The sequence below is a fragment of the Staurois parvus genome, unplaced genomic scaffold (genome assembly GCF_062004578.1).
Source record: "Staurois parvus isolate SC_StPar_1 unplaced genomic scaffold, SC_StPar_1.0 ptg000303l, whole genome shotgun sequence".
Lineage (NCBI taxonomy): Eukaryota > Metazoa > Chordata > Amphibia > Anura > Ranidae > Staurois > Staurois parvus.
In genome coordinates, this window is record NW_028318099.1 from 14,896,019 (window position 1) to 14,917,500 (window position 21,482).

The window sequence follows — 21,482 nt, forward strand, 5'->3', positions numbered from 1 at the left end:
TTTCACCATAAGAAAAGTTCTGGAGGACACATTTGTAAACAAAGCAGTTTTATATACAGACCATATGTGAGTGCATTACTTTTATGAATAAAATGTTTTTTTAAAGGATAATACCCTACAATTTGATGCATTCTTCTATATTAACCACCGTGGAAGGGAAGATTATTATTTGAGTGGAGAAGGACCCCAAACCGCAAGATATCATCTCATCCATACTTTGGCCCATTTAAAGGGACATAAGCGTTTATATGACCTTACTTAACAGTTTGGTCATATACTTGAGGTGAGAGCACAACCGGTTGGGGAGCACGTCCATGAAAGTTTTTTGCACAAAATATTTTATTTCAGAAGCACGGGTTATTATATTTTAAAGTGAACTATGCAAGTTTTAGAAGAAATCTTATTATGGACTTTCTTGATAATTATATGGACACTGGTATTGGAAACTGACACTGGTTTAATATATATATTTTTTTATTTTATTTTTATTCGCTTTTATTCATCTTCATTCATCTTTTCATATTCCATTTAATTGATTATTTATGGTAGTATGCAATATAATTAATATCAATTGGATGTATAATTTTAAGTGAAGCGCGGCACATTAAGGTATATTATTGATTTAGCGCACTAGTATGAGTATGTGTTAGGTGCAGGCAATTCACAATTAGCACTTAAGTAGGTTTCAATATTCACATAGCAGCTCACAAGCCTTCACTTTTCACTATATTTTCTATGTTCTGTTATAAAACCTATCCAATAAAAAAAATTCTTCATAAACTTAGGTCTTTTCTCTTAAATGTCTTTGGTAAAAAAAAAAAAAAAAAAGATCTCAATAAGTGTATATTAAGGGCCTGTGTGAAAGTTATATCATCTACAAACTATGGTCTGCATACTGGAATTTACGCAGCTGTAGATGCTATGCTGGTAATGGTGGTGATCAGAAATTTATAGTGGGACTGTAATAGTGTGGTGGACAATCTGGTACTAACAGACACTGGCTAGGAAGGACACTAACTGACAAGGACATTGCCAGTGACACTAATACAGTGATCAGTGATAATACTGTGCAAGGTACTATTGACACTGGCTGGAAAGGAGTTAACATCAAGGAGCAATTAAGGGTTTAACTGTGTGCCTAATAAGTCTGCTGCTTTTACTCACAGATCTAGCTAAAACCTGCTGACAACTCGTCCAAACGCAGCACGGGTGAGCAGGAGGCGCGTGCATGCATGCCCCAAACCTGAAAGAAATCCGGCAACAGGTTTGCAAGTGGTAAGTTGACTCTTGGTGTCATTTGTGCATTTTTCGCACATTTGTGCAATAATCAAGCAAGAAACAACTTACACTTTGCCTCTATGCAAGAGCTTCCTCTAACAAAGACTGGTCAGTGCTTCTCTCTCTGCTTGTACAGGGTGACCGATCTTGTATCCGCCCCCTTCTGTACTTTTCTCCAGATTGTAGTGGGTGGAGCCTGGTGGGTCCCTCCCACAGTTCAGCCCCCCAAGCAGGCTATGTACAGCACACTGATGATGTCACTCCTATTTGTGCAAGGTAACATCTGGGTTTGCAAAGGAGTTCAGTGCCCAAGTTTATATTTTTCATCCTATGTGTCTAATGAAGAGTATGTATATTATTATTATTATTATACAGTATTTATAAAGAGCCAATAGTTCGATCAGCGCTGTACATTACAAAGGGGGACAGAACATGTGACAGAACAATACCAATACAATGTAAAACATGAGGGGATCGAGGGCCCTGCTCTTTCAAGCTTACAATCTAGGAGGGAGGGGATGGTGGCACAGGAGGAGATAGCTGTGGGGGATGGAGTGGTGGGAAGAGTGGAGGAGGTCGGTCAAGTTAGCAGGGGGTGGGGTAAGCTTCCCTGAAGAGATGGGTTTTCAGGGTGCGCCTAAAGGAGAGGAGAGTAGGTGATAATCTGATGGGTTGGGGCAGGGAGTTCCAGAGGATGGGTGACACCCTGGAGAAGTCCTGGAGGCGGGCATGGTAGGAGGAGACCAGGGAACTAGAGAGAAGGAGGTCTTGTGAGGAGCGGAGTGTGCATGCTGGGTGGTACTTTGATATTAGGTCAGTGATGTAGTTCGGGGCAGTGTGGTGGACGGCTTTGTACGTCAGTGTTAGGATTTTGAATTTGATCCGTTGCGCAATCGGAAGACAGTGGAGGGATTGGCAGAGGGGAATAACGTTCATACAGGTATGCATATAAAATGTTTTTGTGGCCGGATTTCATCTTTAAGGAAATTCACAAGACAATAGTGCACAGTTGTTAAAAAAAAAAAAAAATCACAAAGAAACCTGAACTGAAAAAAACTAATTGTTCATTTTATTTACATAATGCTGACAACGCTTTGTTGATTCAGTTATTAAATCTCATTTCTTTTTCTTGTAAATTGCAATGAAAATTGAATGTACATATCACATAAATAGTCTGCCAAGTGATAGTGTCAAATAAAGATACACATAAATAAAAAGAAGATAACGTACATACAGGTAAGTGGTTGCTTTCACTGCAGCTCCCCAGTAAATTGGAAAACCCTGTGCGTTAACCCTTTCTCTGCCAGGAAGGGGCTAAGTAGCGCACACAGTCCACGATGCCCAACTTCATAAGTGTGTTCGCCAAAGCAATATGCTCTGCTGTAATCAGTCCATGTGAACAGTGAAGACTAGTCCTCTTTGCCACATGAATAAATATATATAAGCACCTGCTAAGTGCCTTGTTCATCGTTTACATCCATCTGCTTTAAGAATGCCATTATAGGTGAATACTGAAAGTCACAATCAATTGGCAGTATTGATAAATATGCTGTTTAATTCATAATGATACTGAAGTGCTTGGAAGTCAAAGACTTTTTCTGTTGGAGCCCTATGTCTTCACATAGGTACATTTCTCTAAAAACTGAAAATAGAATACCAAATGTAGTCTTATAATGAAAAAAAAACAATGTTTCATGTTAAATCACAAATAATGTGTTTATACAATATTTATATTTTTCCAGAATTAATGTGCATAGAGCAAATGCTTTGGGGAAAATTTACTCAAGACCAAACCATTTTCAAATGGATATTTTTTAATTAATATTTTGTAATTGAAAACCACTATCTAATTGATAGCTGTAAAGGAGATGTGCAGAACAAGGGAATTAAAGGGACACTGTCACTTTGCCAAACTTAAGACAAAGTGGCAATGTCTGCTAATCGATCACCCAGAAAGGTCACCCATCCACTCAGTCCACCAATCCATTCACTGCCTCCCCACATGTGACACTGTCACACAGGGGAGGTTACATGCCATGGGGGGTGATGTCGTCCACCCAGGTAAGCTCCAACACCACTGGAGCTTCTGCAGGGAGGAGGTGGCAATGGAGTGTGGTTAGGTGGGTGTACCTTGCTGGGGGGTAATTTGGCTATCAGCAGACGCTGACACTTTGCCCTGCATGGCAAAGCAATAAAGATAGTGATTAGTTTACTAAAGGGGTTGAGAATTTTTACTCAATACATGATATGCTTCAATTAACCAGTCTTGTGAAAAGGAAATTCAGGTTTATTATTATTTATTTGATAAGCTCATGAGTGGGTATTCAAAGTTGAGAGGTAAGATTCTCAACTTGTTTAGTAAACCAGCCTCAGTATCCTTTTAAATCTGAATTCCAGGCAAACAGCTAAATACATGATAAAATACATATAAGGGGGTTATTCTTCCTATCAAATTATTTGTATTTGTGTCCATACAGTCCTGAGATTTAGACAGCCCTTCCAAGCAGCACAGCTAGCCTCCGTTGCAGTTAGGCAATTAATTTAAGTCACGTCTTCACCCCCAGCCTGTGACTGGACAGCAAAGGAGCAGCAAGAGACTGATGTGGTCATTTCAGTCCTGCCGTCACAAGTGAATGCGGAACAACTGAGTGGATTGACCCTAAGCCTCCCTCTCCCAGTCTGAGTGCTGCTATACAGGGAATACAAGATATACTTTTGTGTATTTATAGAAGTAGCATTTAAGCTACACTTTATGTTTCTTCGAATAAATACATAATCACATCTTTTGGTGTTTTTTAATGTCTGGCTGAAACTTCAGGCAAAGGTAACATTATCTGTTGTAACTATATGTATGTAGTAAGGGAGAAATAGTTATCCTTCATGACAACAGGGGAGCCAGTGCCAAAAGGATAGCACAGTGCAAAATGCATTGAGAAGCAGTAAGTCATGGTAACAAATCAGGGGGACAGCTGCACGCAGATTTGTTTGGTCAGACCAATGAAAATGGATCCCTGGCTGGTTGTTGTAGGTCACTAAATGGCTTTGCACTATGGAGTATATAAATCCAATAGACTTCTAAGACACAGGCCAGTTACCAGCCAAACTAAAGGCCCCCATAGACAGCTCAGACTTTGGACCATTTGTGCTGAATTGGTCAAAATGTGAGCTCTGGGTTGCTCTAAAAGTCCCACCTGCTCAACCAAAGTCTATTTGAAAATTGACTAAGCCAAGTGGAAAATATTGGTCACCAGCAGTGATCATTGTGTTCTATTGGCAGGAAAGGCTCCTCATCATTAGAACAAAAAAGCACTGCGGGAGGGATTCCCCTATCAACACAGTCAGTGGTGGAAGGATAGAAAATTGCATAATCTCTAAACTGCTTAAGTCTATGATGAGCTTAAAATACAGGTACACCCCTACTGAACCTAATTTGTGTCATCGTTGTATTGTAAATACCCAGAGGTAGCCATACATGGATCAAAATTTGGCCAGTTCAACAGGGATGGACCAAATTTCAATGCATGTATGGGCAGGTTGGTTGTACAAAAGTCAATTTACCCATCAACTTCTGTACAACCAACCTTTTCGGTTTTCCCGAACGATCAGTAACGCCGACTATAACCAGTAGCACTGATCATTGTATTCTGACAGTGGGACAGGCTTCTCACCATCAGAACACAATAGCACAGCAGGAGGGATTCCCCTATCCACATCGAATGTGTGAATGGGTGAATAAGATCATTTTCCTTTCCGTAACCTGCTGATTAAATGATGTATGGCCAGCTTTATGGAACATTTCCTCTGGATCATGCAATAAGGCTCATAAGGAATTGAGAATATTCTCTTAAAAAGAGTGAAGATTCACTTTGATTACCCAATCCAATGTGAAAAGCAAATTCCTGTTTATTTTATCTTTACATGATTGGATAAGTAAAATGTGAATCTTCACTCTTTGAATAAGCATTCTCAACTCCTTCAGTAAGTAAGCTTCACTCTCCATTGTGAACATAGCTGTAGTACACCCTGCTGCACATATTTTCCATTAAGACCGTATGTTCTCTTCTGCGTAAATTGCACAGTACCTACCTCAACTGTGGTCTTACTAGATGCTAACTGTCCTTAAGTCTGTACTGTTTGTATAGTGTGAGTGCTCTGAATTGTGTCTGGTATCAGTTAGGTATTCTGTTCCTGGGAGCACTTGGTAATGGTGATGCTGGGTGTGCTTCACTTGTGGTCTGGTACATTTTGCATTAGTGAGTGTGAGCACAAACCAAGCTTGAGCATAGGTCTATCCATGAATCACTGGGCACAGTAGTAGGGATCACTGTGGTCTGGATGGTGTAAGTGTGCCTGGAAACACTTATTTTAAAGCACAGTGTCAGTGCAGACTACATGGGGAGTGTGGAAAATCATACTCAAGCATGGTTCCGATCAACTGTTTACAGTGTGAGTACACTCTGTAGAAACCCATAGGAAAGCGTCTCCTCATGTAACAAGAACATGACCACAAGAAGTTATTTTTAACTAGACAGGACTGATTAGAATAGTCTAGGCTCAATTCACTAAGCTATAATACATATGTTGTTCACTATGCCAATCACTATTTTCAGCCATGTGACTGATGTGACTGATACTTTTAGCTCTCATTGCTGTAAAAACATAATGAATGTGCCTTATTTATCATTGTGTGTCTTAAGGACTTTTTCTATTGCCCCTTATCAAGTAATCATATTAAATCTGTAATTTTTAAACTGAGGGTTTCAATCTCTTAATGGCTGTGGGGCAGTACAGATAGTTCTTTTTGGAGACCGATTGATTTAAAAGAGAGCCATTAGAATGTTGGGTAGTGGTAGGTTAAAGCTATATAGTAAAACTTTACATATAGGCATCAGATTATCATTGTGCAGGTTTGCTAATTCCAACAATATTGGGTTTTATTAATACCTTCATGCTTTATAAGGCACCCACAGCCACTAGGGTTATGTTGAAGATCACTCATCCGGGATTGACGCTTCTTACCAAGAGCCTTTTGTTCACCCAACATAAGAGTGGATAAAGGGTGCACACTCAACACATAGACATGAATACTTTACTAATAACCAGTAACTTTTATAAAATATATATATATGATTCTCCTCTGGGTGTCAAGAAAGAAGACTCCTTGAGTTATCATCACCTCTTAACTCGGTGTTAGGCATGGCAACCATGAATGAGGATTACTGCTGGGAGATAAGTCACCATCGTACAGCACAATAGAGTCTGGATCCAACTGGGGAGTGAACTTTTATATGACTAGGTGGAGACTTTGAAGGCTGGGAGTTGGAATTGCTTTGACAAGCTGTGTCTTGTGGTTTTATATGAATCTCTGAAATTAAAGTTCAGTAATACATTTCGGCCAGTCTGTTGTCCCCCTGAAATTTCTACTGGTAAGCCTTGGTCATTCACAAGAAGAGGCCACAGAGGTGACGCTGGTAATTTTGGAAGTGTCATCTGACCAAGGCTGGAGGTTCTGCAGGGCAAAGAGGGAAGAGTTGTGAATACAGATGGGGTCTGGCTGGAGCGGTTGGTTTATAGACTTCTGAAATGCTTCTTGTTGAAGTTGCATTAATATCCTGTTTGCTTGTTGTCTCTCCGCCTCCCTCTCTTCTGCTGTCTGTCTTCTAGAGGTGGAACAAGAACAATGTCATTCTCATTGCAAGCATGTCAACTAAAATGGCTTTGCTTCTCCTTTCTAAAGTCTAATAAAAAACCATATCTTGACACATATACAGCTGTCTACAATATTATTGTATCTGATGACCATAAAATGTAAATTGTCCTATGTGAATTTAGGAAAACTGAAGTAGAGGTGAACCAATTACCAGTACAAACTGGCACAGTTTCATTTGGAAACCTTTTCATTGTATTGGTCAGAAATACTTAGTAATTAGGTTTACAGTAACTCTCATGTGATTAAAAGGTGTACAAACCTACTTGAAATGTATTTTCTCTGTTTTGAGGCCAACACTATTCAGCCACAGCAAGCGAATTTACCAATATAATCAAATCATTGTGCTTTTTAAAAAACACAATCATTTGATTATATTGGTAAATTTGCTTGGTGTGGCTAATTAGTGTTGGCCTCAAAACAGAGAAAATTATTTTCAAGTAGGTTTGTACACCTTTTAGTCACATGATAGTTACTGAAAACCTTTTTACTAACTAGTCCTGACCAGTACAGTGAAAAGGTTTCCAAATTAAACTGTGCCAGTTTGTACTGGTAATAGGTTCACCTCTACTTCAGTTTTCCTAAATCAGCCATATATGTAATTAAAGTCTAAGTTTATCTGGGAAAAAAATCAGCACAAGGGACCTTACTTGCTATCATTGTGATGTGTCCCTTGTGCTGCTTTCTCCTGGTTTAGTAGAAATTTTCCTCCTCCTATGCCCCCCTTCCACACCAGAAGATTACAACAGTGGCAGGTAATAAAGCAGAGGGACTTGTGACAGGGACTCATCAAGATTAACTATCCCCATCCTTCCAGCCCACCTCCACCATTCATAGAAGCTGTACTATAGATTCAATCAATCAAACACAATCTATGAATGGAAGATGGGCAGATAAATTAAGGATCCACCTCCTGTATTCATAGATCATGTTTCATTTATAGAAGCTATAGTACGTCTTCTATGAATGGAGGAGGTGGTTAAAAGGGCAGCATAGTCAGCGCTCTTGAATGCCTGTCACAGCTTCCTCAGCTCTATTAACCCCTGTTGTACTGGAACAATATGGTGGTGCGGTTAGTGGGGATTTGAGGAGGAAATTTTCTACTAAACCAGAAGCCGCCATAAGGAACACATCATACTCATCCCTTGTGCTAGTTTTTTTTTGTACTAAACTTAGACTTTAAAGATGAATTCTGGCTGTTACTAATACTGTACATAGAAGACTGTATATAGAATATGAATGTTTAAAATCCCCTATCAGTTTTGCTGCCATTGGTGTCCTTTTTGGGAGATTTCCCTTCATCTTCTGTCCTATAAACACAACAGATACACAGACAAACCACCCTTTCAGAGAGTTGTCACTGGAAAAAAATGTCCCCAATGAAGGCACCCACCTCTACTTCTGTTCTGATGACAAATCAACATTTTTAGATTTCCTTCATGCACAGCCCTGGTGAAAGTGCTTTTATAAAAATACAAATAGAGGAGTGAATCTCAACAGCAGGAATGCAGACAGTAGTAAAAAAAACCTGACAGAAGTTCTGATTCTTCCCCACTCTATACAAAATTTGCAGCTTAGATGAACTTAAAAATAAATGTTGTGTTATAGTAAATGTTCAATTTTGTGTTACACGGAATCAGGGGTGGACTGAAAACTCATGGGGCCCACAGGCAATAGGGGATCATGGGGCCCCTGTGTCCTTGCCCAGACGCAAAAAAGCCTATGAAAAAGGTACCAGGGGCATCTATTGGGGCCCCCTACTGACCCCGGGCCCTCGGGCAGTGCCTGAGTTTCCAAATGGTCAGTCCGCCCCTGCACAGAATACTACAATTTATAATAAAAGTTCTGTTTTAACATAGTAAGAGATAGAGCAAAATAAATACAGTGAAACTGTCTCAGGCTCCATGCACACACAGGGCTTAAAAAAACCACCAGTTCCCTTGGCCAAAAAAAATGCTGATATAGATAATTTTTGTATACAGTTTATGTGAGTTTAGGAGCGTTTAGCATTTTTTTCTTCCAGAAAGCCCTTATCAAAAATGCAACCAGAAGGGTTTTTGTTTTTTTTAACCCCAGTGTGCATGCAGCCTTAGACTCCATACACACTATTGTTTTTTAAGCTCCTAGAAGCTGTTATTAGTATTCTTTTTTTTCTGCTCCTAGAAGCTAAATAGTGTTATTCTATGTGTCCAGGCATACTACTTTAGGCTATTAGCGTTTATTGAGCTTCAGCGTCTAGGAGCAGAAAAAAATTTTTTTTGTAGAGATTTTTGGATTGTTTTTCCAGCAGAAAAAAATGCTAAAACGCTCCTAAATGTTCCTAACAGTTTTTTCTTCTACATGTACTGTAAAAATACTAATAAAATGCTAACACTCCTAAACGCTACTGAAAAAACGTTATTGCCAGCATTTTTTCCCCAGCGTTCTTTGAGCTTAAAAAAAAAATGCTAGTGTGCATGGAGCCTAAATATTGAGCTTAAAATATGCCTCTAATCGTCCTAATGTGCATGGACCCATAGGATAACACTGAGCTGCTTCTACAGATAAAACACAATACTACTGTAGAAGCAGCAGTTTTTAATCCAGTGTGCATGGAGCCTCAAAGTTCTCCACAGCAAAAAAGAAAAGGAAATAAGAGACCTGTTTCATTATTTTTTTGTATCATTGGGACATTATTTGCCTTTTTAGGCCAATAATGCTTTGTATTGCATAAAAAACAAACCAAGTACATTTAATTGTATACATTGGCAACAAGTGTGTAAAGATAAAAGCTGTAGAATTCTGCTACACTTTGGGGGTTATTTACTAAAACTGCCTGGTGCTGCCCTGCATAGAAACCAATCAGCTTTCAGGTTTTATTGTCAAAGCTTAATTGCACTAGCTGAAGTTAGAAGCTGATTGGCTGCCATGCAAAGCTGCACTAGATTCAGAGTGCTCCTGTTTTAGTAAATCGCCCCCACCCCCCAGTACACCTACAATGTAAATAGGACTAGCCCTTGATTAAAAGACTTTCAGTGTAGATAAGAATAAAAATACATTTACTGAGCACACATGAATACACATACAGCCTACAACTTATACCTGTATAAAGGAATAGGAATACAGCCTGCAATGTACACCAAGGGTGCACATAAGATTTCTACAGTCTGCAATATACACCTAGAATGTATATAGGTATACAACTACAGTCTGAACAGTACATCTTCAATGTACATAATAATGCACATATAGTCTACCACATACACCTAGAGTGTATATAACAATACAACTACAGTCTGCAATATACACATGTGCACATAAGAATACTACAGTATACACCTAGAGTGTGCATACAAATACAACAGTTTGCAATACATACACCTGGATTGTACAACATAAGTATACCACTACAATCTGAACAGGAGATCTGCAATGTACATAGGAATTCACACACAGCCTACAACATACACCTGCAGTGTACATAAGAATACAACTACATTGTGCAATATAGATCTACAATGTGCTTAGGAATACAAATTCATTCTGAAATGTAAGCCTGTAATTATACAACTACAGTCTGCAACATTCCCCTGAATTGTACACAAAGTACATCTACCGTGTGTAATGTACTTTTGATGTCTATGTAAGTACACAACTACAACTTGGACAATATGCTAGTGTACATAAAAATACAACTACAGCCTGGACAGTATGCTATGGTACAACAAATACAACTACAGCCTGGACAGTATGCTAGGGTACAAAAAAATACAACTACAGCCTGGACAGTATGCCAGGGTACAAAAAAATACAACTACAGCCTGGGCAGTATGCAAGGGTACAAAAAAATACAACTGCAGCCTGGGCAGTATGCTAGGGTACAAGAAAATATAACTACAGCCTGGATAATTCATACACCATATTTTTTTTTTTAATAAAACCACATTCCTCTGTACAGCTACAATGTACATAAGAATACAATCACAGTCAATAATTACTAAAAACAATACAGTTGCAAAGCTCCCATAGTGCTTTTAGGTAATACAGCCACAGGGCGTATATGAATGTAGCTTCCATATCAGCTACACTGTGTACAGCAGAAGCATGCATATAAATACAGCCACAAAGAGTACAATGCAGGTTAGGAATTCAGCCTCTGCACGCTGTACAGAGTGAAAGGAAATACATAGAAGGGTTTAAACTGCTCCAGTGTGTACTTTTAGCTAATTTATAGCTACACAATGTCCTCTAGGAAGTAAACCACTGTTTGTACAGTATGGAACCACAGTCTGCACACTAGTATGTGTAATATTTTATTATAATATATTGGAATGTAGTGCAACAAAGAACATATGATTACAGTGACAATCTTTACAACACAACTCTATTGTGTATAGACATGTGTACAGTACAATGTGTGCCAGAATACAGGTACAGCATGTACAACAGCAGCCACAATGTGCACTGGAATACAGGCCTGACAGTGGCAGGAATGCAGATACTGAATGTACAATATAACTGATCTGTGTGTCGAATATACATGCAATGAGTTTCCTTTATTAAAGGAGCAGACTCTATTCACTGAGCAGTCTGAATGTTCACTGAGCTTAGTAACTAAGGTGAGGCTGTAATAACCTACTCATCTAATTAGGTACAAAACATTTTTAATTTCCCTTGCACGTAATTGGGTATTCATAGTGAGCACAGCCTCACTAAGCTCAGTCAATATACGTGTTTTAAAGTGGCTAGTCACTTGGTAAAGTGGACATTCATTTAAGTGAACAGTCTCTACATCTTAAATAAATCAACTCCATTGTGTGCAGAGCAGCTATTGTGTGTGCAGGAATGCCTCCACAGTTATAAGTACCACTGTAGGATGTGTAGGAATACAGCAAAAGTGAGTTTAAAATAGATACAGAGTTTGATTTACTAAAGGCAAATAGGCTGCTAACTTTGGAAGGGGCCTTTCCCCAGAGCTTAGTGAATCGGGTGAATTTCACTTGGCAAAACAATACCCTATCATGAGCAAAGGAAAAAAAATGTATTTTTTTTTTCACATAATTGGATATCAGAAGACAGCAGAGCTTCACCTCATTCCCTAAACTCTGGGGAAAATTCCCTTTTCAGAGTTAAAGGCCTATTTACCTTTAGTAAATCAAACCCAAGTTGTATATACAGTATTATTACAGTTACAGTGTGTAAACGTACACAACAATAAAGGCTAGTTTACTAAAAGATTTTTAAATGTTTAACTCTGCATGATTGGATAACTGGTGTAAAGTCACACAATATACAGCGTATATAGTAATAAAGCTGCAGTGTGTTCAGTACAGCTACAGTGTGTACAGGAATACAACGATAGTGTGTGTATCAGTACATATTAGTGCACATGGAGACACAGCTATAAGTGTGTTCACTACAGGTACACTGTGTATTGAATTAGTGTGTTCAGTACAGCTACAGTGTGTACAGGAATACAAGGATAGTGTGCATGGAGACACAGCTATAAGTGTGTTCAGTACAGCTACAGTGTGTACAGGAAAACAAGGATAGTGTGCATGGAGACAGAGCTATAAGTGTGTTCACTACAGGCATACTGTGTATTGGGATGTAGTTATAGTGTGTGTCAATATAGGTACAGTGAATATTAGAATACTGTGTACTCAATACAATAGTATGTTCAGTAAAGGTACAATGTGTATTGAAATATATAACTACAGTATGTTCAGTACAGGTACAATGCATGTTGATTTTTACAGTTACGGCGTGTGTCAGTACAGTACAATGTGTATTGAAATATACAATTATAGTGCTTGTCAGCACAGGTACAATGTGTGTTGGAATACAGTCATAGTACATGCAGATCTACAGTCAGGGTATGTATCACTGGGTGCTCTACAGCTGTAATTTGTATAGCAATGCAACTGTAGTGTGCATGTAAATACTAATATATCATTTATGTGTACAATGCAGCTCCAGAATGTATAAGAATACATCCACAATGTGTACAGTGAAGCTCCTACACAGACAAGAATACCAGCTCTATCCCCAATGCAGAATGATGCTTCTCTGTATAATAAATGAGAAGGAACAAGGCTGTCTCTCTGCAGACATGACATGTCATATCCCAGCTGACATCGATTTTATGCCAGAGTTGGGCTCAGCTAAATGTACCTACAAGGAAGGCAATGAGTGAGGATCATGTAGGGTACAGGGGAGATTGGCCATTGCTGCTCTGCTTTCCTTACCCCAGACACCTGGAGTATGCACCGCCACTGCCTTCTCCTGCACTCAGAAATCCGATTCACTGGCTGCACTTAGAATTATAGGTAGTCACACTAGAAACTTTGCGTATGGGGGACGATTTACTGAACGTTTATTAGAGCAGAAAACTCATGGGTTTTCCAAATCTGATAAGAAGGGGATGGAGGGAGACTTGTTTTCTAAATTAAGGGGTTTTGTAAATAAATTAACTAATCAGCCAATAGCGACTCACTTAAGAGAATTAGAAATTGTTAATTAGAGAATTATATTTTTATGTATGTACACAAATCTAATCATAATTATATATATACATTTATATTAATAGAATTTTTATATTAGTTAATGTTAAAACCAAATACTAGATGGGGATAAATAGAATAATGTGAATAGACAGGTATTGTAGATAGATTTCATTTTGTAGTGAGGAGACCCCATACACAGGATTGTGGTTTAGGGGTTATATAAATTTTATTTATTCATTTATTTTCTTTTATATAGCTAGCATTGTGACTCTCCATTGGTGGACACTCTTCAGTCTGTTGGGAGAGGTGATTGCTACCCCAAGTATTTGGCAGATGGCAGCAGAGGGGAGTCCTATGTATGCGATATCTCCATCCTGATCTTCTATCAGATAGCCCAGGGATTCCTCCATAGGGGATTGTATGGAGATAGGACACCAGTGAACGGCTCTAACCTTATTACAGCCCCTGGGTGACAGTCAGTATCTATATAAACGTGTGTGACCCCAGCTAATTACTGACACCCGAGCCTTATTAATATCGCTGTCCACACCGGAGCCATATATCAGCCGAAAACATACAAATACATCCACCGCCATATAGCTCAATTACATTCTGTCTTATAATGATTTCCCAGGGGGGCTCCGAATTTACCAAAGGATGTCATTAATATTCAGATAGTAGCTATTCGTCAACCCATAAAATAATACTAATAATAACAACAAGTTGTTTTGTTGTTGATATTAAAATGTATATCATAATTATATATATATATATATATATATATATATATATATATATATATATATATATATAAGCTGTGTTAAGAAAATGGCTACAACTCCTAATGGTACATAATAGTTGTATTACATAAAATAATAATAATGTCACTTGTTGTATACCATATATATAAGGACATTAGCACCATCACCAGCATGGAACTCTCAGGTGACCGTCTAATGTCCTCATTTTATTATTGCTGGTTTATTATTCCTTTTTTTTTTTTTTTTTACAGCTTCAGTTATTATCTTTCTAGTAGTCCTGATAAGATTTGTTTTTTTGTTAATTCTATTACAAAGTACGTTTATAAATTGATGTCATATGAACAACCTAGCAATGTTGGATACATCACTAGTCTCCAAGTCACTTATAAGTCGCTCATCATATATCAATTAAAAGATATATGCTCCAATTAATAAAAATTGTTATTATTAATATATTATTATTATAATTTTTATTATTTGTATTATTTTTATTTCAGCACAATGTGACTTTTTCTTCTCCCCACTAGCAGGAAGAATCCATACATTGCACACTCACGCATAGGGATATATATATATATATATATATATATATATATATATATATATACATACACACACACACACACACACACACATACACATACGACTCATGCATTAACAAAGTAAAACATAGAAAAGTGCATAACAAAAAAGTGGGCAGAATTGCAAGCAGATTACAGGGCGGTGAGCCATGTAGTATAGCCAGCATGTGTTGCTAAAATATAATGCACAACCTACAGCTCTTTTACTCTTTCCATAAGAATTGTGGTTCTTGTGATTGTGAAATCACTTTGAACGCTAGGAAGTAATTTACTGACAGTATAGCACCCATGGATTAAAACACACATTAAATTTCAATAGTACCAATTACATAAACACATAAAAATCCCATAGAACCCGCAGTATAAAAAATACAAAACATTCATGAATATCCTAAGAACTATTGATTTGAGACAAACATGAAAATCCAATAGAACCCACAATATAAAACATACATGAAAATCCAATAGCACCCACGATCGAAAATGCACATAAAACACACCCCAAGATAAAAAAAAAACGAGAAAATCCAAATAGAACCCGTGGAATATAACATATGAAAATCCAAATAGCACCCATGATATAACATATAGGAATCCAACAGTACCCATAATATAACATATGAAAATCCGAATAGAACCCGTGGAATATAACACATGAAAATCCAAATAGCACCCATGATATAACATAGGAATCCAATAGCACCCATAATATAACATATGGAAATATAAAAAGCACCCATGATATAACATATAGGATTCCAATAGCACCCATAATATAACATAAGAAAATCCATATAGCACCCATAATATAACATGAAAATCCATATAGCACCCATAATATAACATAAGAAAATCCATATAGCACCCATAATATAACATATGAAAATCCATATAGCACCCATGATATAACATATAAGAATCCAATGACACCTATGATATAACACATGAAAATCCTAATAGCACCCATAATATCACACATGAAAATCCAATGACACCTATGATATACCATATGAAAATCCCTATGACACCTATGATATAACACACTAGGATCCAATGGCACCCCTGATAGAGATTTGAAGTTTCTCAGCACTCGGGGGGTTAATTAACTCTTGTAATTACGTTGGTAATTATGGATCCGAGCAAAAGCCATTTAATTGTGTGAATTAATTGCAGCTCCATCTGAACACAGAACACCCCAGATGCCCCAAACTAACTGGGGTTCCCAGGCAATGGTGACAGTTACTGTCCTTCCTGATACTGAAGCCCTGACACCCCCACATCTGATACATTTGTCTGTAATCTACTGTAATAGTCCCTTATGTCACTGATTTAACCCATTCCTGCCCGAAGCCCCAGGGCCTGCAGTGGTTGGCTGGTCGTCAAGCCACTTCAGTGGCTGGATTTTAGTTAAAACAACCCTGGTTAGTGGAGGAGAGTAGGGGAGAGCAGCAGCAGCAGCTTCATGTCTTCACACGTACTGGGGAGCTGCAGAGGTCTGTTCCTGCTATGGAAGTCCATTGCCAGCTCTGCTTCTATAGAGCCCTTCTCATGGCTGACCATACGCTGCAGTACTGAAGGGGTTAAATCAGTGCAGCAATGGCCCAGGAGCCTGTTCTGTCTTCAATTTACATTTGAATACAAGGTATAAAATTGCTATAAATAGTTCATTATTGTTTTAATAGGATGCTATATTTATAAAACATAAAACAACTGTCATCAGAGTGTTTACAAACTACAATAAAAAGTATAATAATGCAAGAAGAGGAAGAGGGGGGGATGTACAGATATCAATATTCACACACTGTACATGGGTTACATAATCGCATAGAGACATACACATAGGAAAACTATGTGAACTTTCTCTGAACTTTATGACAGCTGCATACAGTGATTTTTTTGATTTGGTGGAAGAGTTTGTCCAGCACTGAAAGTAGCAAATTGTCATAACCTGCCACTGACAAGGTTTAAAGCGGTATTAAACTCCCAAAACAAAAAATAACATATTGCAGCTTACCAGTCCTTAAATATGGTGGCTGTGTTCGTTTTCCTTTATTTTCACCTGACGATCCGGCCAGTAACATTCTTCCTGGCTAAGGGTGTCTCCAGCCTGAATGGGGGAGCAATGGAGCCACCCCTGGACAGCAGCATTGTCTGCCTGGGAGCAGCTGATGATGGACAGGACTAGCAGGAACAGCAATAGTGTTTTTTTTCTTTTGGAAAGGTTTTAGATAAGTGAATAAAAGCTGACCATTGCAAGCATTAGTGTTAATTGGTTTGCCTCAACCCTCTAACTGCCACTTTTGCTGGACAGTTTGGTCGTTTAAATGAAGTTGAACAATAACAGACTTACTGGCAGGATCACCAAGTGAATATAAAGAAAAAAGGCATTAAAAGAAAATTAATGCAGTCATCACATCTAAGAATTGGTAAGATCCACTATAACAAAAACTATTTTAAAGGTTTAATTCCACTTTAATTACTGATTCTGAAGGTGGTGAACATAAACCAGGATTATGCTGGGAATACAGGACAGCACTGGATTAATATAGGATCAGAGGGAGCTAAAACCACTTTCTAGACAGAGCAACCTTCATATCTCTGCTTCATGGTCCATCCTGATGGGGAGAGGGCAGAAACCTCTATAAACCAGTACTAGTGTACTTACATGATTTCTAACTTGTTATCGGGTCACAAGATTCTGCAACGCAAACTGGGGTTGATTTACTAAAACTGGAGAGTGCAAAATATGGTGCAGCTCTGCATGGAAACCAATCAGCTTCCAGGTTTTATTATCAAAGCCTAATTGAATAAGCTGAAGTTAGAATCTGATTGGCTACAATACAAAGATGCACCAGAATTTTGCACTCCCTAGATTTAGTAAATCATCCCCATTATTCCTTCTTACTGCCTTCAATAAATATTTTTCATTCTTTCTCATAGGTCTGTACGTACAATGGAAGTAGACATATTGATATATTTGATCCATTTCTCAGTAAAAGAATCTTGACATGTGAGAACACAATGCTGTAGAGCTAACTGAAGTAAGGTAGAGCTAAAGGAACAGAGGAGAGGAGACAACCATTAATCATACATCTATTTTATCAATTATTTTCTATTTTTCTTTCCTTTCTTCCCTTTTTTCCTTTCTTTCTTTTCTTCTCTTTTCCTTTTCTTTCCCCCTCTCTTTGTTCTTTATTATTATACTGTGCTTGTAGAAGTGGTTTATAATTCTTTCACCTTACAAGGCAGCCCAGACAGACATTTCCTATATATATATTCATAGAGTTGTTCGATTCTTTCATTTTCTCTGTGCAATAGATAGCAGGTTGTACAAAAGTGGCTCCAATAAACGACAGTTTTCCCCTTTTTTTAAATCTCTGTTTTACACAAATATCTGTTGTAAAAAAAAAAAGGCATGGCATGGATGGGTGTGCGGGATATTTACTAACACTGGTGCACACAGAATCTGGTGCAGCTGAACATGGTAACCAATCAGCTTCTAACTTCAGAATGTTCAGTTAAGCGTGGACAATAAAATCTGGAAGCTGATTGGTTAGCATGCACAGCTGCAACAGATTTAGTAAATCTCCCCCAAGTTGTCACACTGTCAGCTGTGTGATTTGTTCCAGGGCAGAAAGGGCCTCACCCACTAGAACAGTGCCCAGGTAGATCTTTCATATGAAAAACCTTGAATTGGGATTTAGTAATGGAGATCTCAGATAGCCTACAGCAGAATGTCTTGTATCAGTTCCAATGTGAATTCTGGGCCTAGCCCTTTTTTCTAGGAAGAGGTATTCCCTAAACCTATATAACACACAGAAGCAGTTTATGTGAACCTCATGGAGAGGTTGATAGGGCTCTCACGGTGACCCTTGCCTGGTGTCCCAAAAAGACCACTAGAGAAGGTGGGTAGGTGACTTACCTCCATTTAGTCCTTCTGTTTTGAAACCAGGTTTTTACCTGGGCGTCTGTCATTTTAAGTGCTTTGGCCAGGGCTGCCCTCTCGGCCGATGCCAGGTACTTCTGTCGGTGGAACCTCTTCTCCAGCTCGCAGATCTGTAGTCTGGTGAACGATGTGCGGGGCTTCTTCTTCTTGGGGGGCGTCCTGTTCTGGTACGGGTGACCTATACGGCGTGTTACAGTGAAGGGTGAGAGGGCCACTGGAGTGGGAGACAGATGGCAAAAGCAGGTAGCAAAATGAGCAGGAGTCACAGAGCATGGCACAGACAAAGCAGAGCCCCCCGCATGCACCCCTCCTATACATCTCTACAGCAATGGCATCGATATAGCTCTCTGCCACTGGCTCTAATCCAAGTATGACAATCACAAATATCAATGCTAGATCTGAATCAGTTCATTAAAAAAAATTATATATAATATATATATATATATATATATATATATATATATATATATATATATATATAGTTTTTAAATACAATAAGTAATTTTCTAGTCCTTAATGCCTGGTTGCCTATTGTTCAATTGCTCAAAAAGGTCTGCAAAATCAGTTCATTAAAAAAAATGATATATATATATATATATATATACAGTATATATATATATATATATATATATACTATATATATATATATATATATATATATAATTTTTAAATACAATAAGTAATTTTATAGGCCTTAATGCCTGGTTGCTTATTGCTCAATTACATCAACCAGCCGAAAAATATCTCTGACACATTGAATCTTCTAAGTAATATGTATACATATTTGTATGACTGTAACCCAAAGACTCAATTCAGGAAGCTTTACATTAGGATCTTTATTTTTAGCCATGTGACTGTAATTTTCAAATCTCATTGGACTCAACTGAAAATAACTATCACTTCTTTAAAAAAAAAAAAAAGTTCCTTATCACTAGTGTTAGCATTGTGAATGGAGCCAATAACAGTGTCTGCAGATTTATACTATGCATATCCTGCAGACTGTTTTGAGGTCCTGTTATTGGGTTTACAATCGACCTTCTTTGTATGATCTCCAATATGTTTTATATATGTCTGCCCTCTTCTGTTTGCAGCCCAGTTATGGACTTTTTTTTTAACTTCTCGCTCTCTTATATATTAATATAATCCTGAACGTTTTCTTTATATCCTAGTTCCCTTTCGTAGTTTCTTTATGTTCCTGCATCCTTATAAATTTTCTATATTGATCTACTATCCAGTATATGTTTATACAGTCTATATGCCTGCTATATTCTAGACTATCTGTGCTTAATTGACTTATTCTATGTGTTATTTTATGTGTTCTATATATGTATGCCTTTTTCTGTATTTTCTATATATTTATGGCCTTTTATATCTATAGAATTATACCCACTTCTACATTTTCTATATTTCCCTGCCCTCTTCTGTATTTTTTATATATTCATGAAGTCTTTCTATATATTTTTTTATTTTTCCTATATGTGTATACCCTCTTCTGCATTTTGTAATTATATTCTATTTTTTTCCATTTTTCCTATATATGTATGCTCAGTTCTGTATTTTTTTTATATATTTTTAATCCCCTCCTCTGTAATTTCTATATATTCCAGTCCCCCTATAGTTTTTATTTATTATTTCATCCTTATTTTGTTATGTATAGATCCATGTCCTATTTTATACTTGTATTATTTTTTGACACGTTGGTGGATTGGAATCGGCTCCTGGTAGTAGTGGTCATGTTTTTAACCCAGGTTTCTGTTTATATTAATTTCTAGAATAGATAATATATTATCTTTAGGATAGATTGACTCAAGCTTGATAATGATAGCATTGACATATAGAAAAGATAAATGATATATATTATATATATACACACACACTGCATATACCCTTAAAATTGTCTCCAAGTTACTAATCCATTTTATGGATCTCAAACTGGACCGGACTAACAAACTGTTACATGATTTATGTGTAGCATAAATCTCTAATCCCAGGGCAATCTCACCAGGATCAAACCTTTCCCTATTACAGATGTTACATTTTATTAACCACACTGAAAATGTTCCTAAACTAGCTGAGTCAGTAATATGTATCGTTTAATGAAAGCAGATTCATCCCAGTCTGCTGCCACACTACTTTAGGTTGCAGATGACAGGGTATACATGTTTACAAAAATGGAAAAAGAAGAAAACAAGCAACGATTCGGTATGTAATTACTATTTTCAAAAGTGTATTTATATAAACACTTTTATTTTATGACACCCACTATACTGTATGTCTCAATAAACAAACACCCAAAAAATAATCTAAGAATATCATGTAATGAATAGGATAATAAATATATAATACATATTGTCTGATTGTACAAACAACCAAAATGCACCAAAAGATAAAAAGATGTAATATAAAAATATTCTATGTGTCTGGTTACACGAACAACCTAAAATAAACCTAAAAGGATATCATATAAAAATAGTATATTCTATATATGTTAACACAAACACGCACAATATACTAAAGGATCTCCTACAAAAAAAATTATATTCTATATATGTTTAATAACACAAAAGAATATGATATTCTATGTATATCTTATAAAAAAAAAAGAATATTATACAATTATATGTGCATATATTATAAGCTGCGTTTATTCATATTAATATTCATGTTAACAGATACCATATGCATATTCTAGATGTAAAAATATTTTTAAATATTGTAAATTGT

General features: G+C 37.3%; 1 protein-coding gene across 1 annotated transcript in view; it reads right to left on the bottom strand.

Annotated features, from left to right (window-relative positions):
• Nucleotides 1-2,325: 2,325 nt before the first annotated feature.
• Nucleotides 2,326-21,482, bottom strand: part of TLX1 (T cell leukemia homeobox 1) — a 20,343-nt gene continuing 1,186 nt past the window's right edge. Inside the window, exons 2-3 of the mRNA XM_089683285.1 lie at nucleotides 18,735-18,972; nucleotides 2,326-6,938 (exon numbers count right to left, since the gene is read on the bottom strand). Of these exons, the coding sequence (XP_089539411.1) occupies nucleotides 6,716-6,938; nucleotides 18,735-18,972 (461 nt within the window). The 3' untranslated portion in view covers nucleotides 2,326-6,715. The remainder of the gene's footprint in view (nucleotides 6,939-18,734; nucleotides 18,973-21,482) is intronic.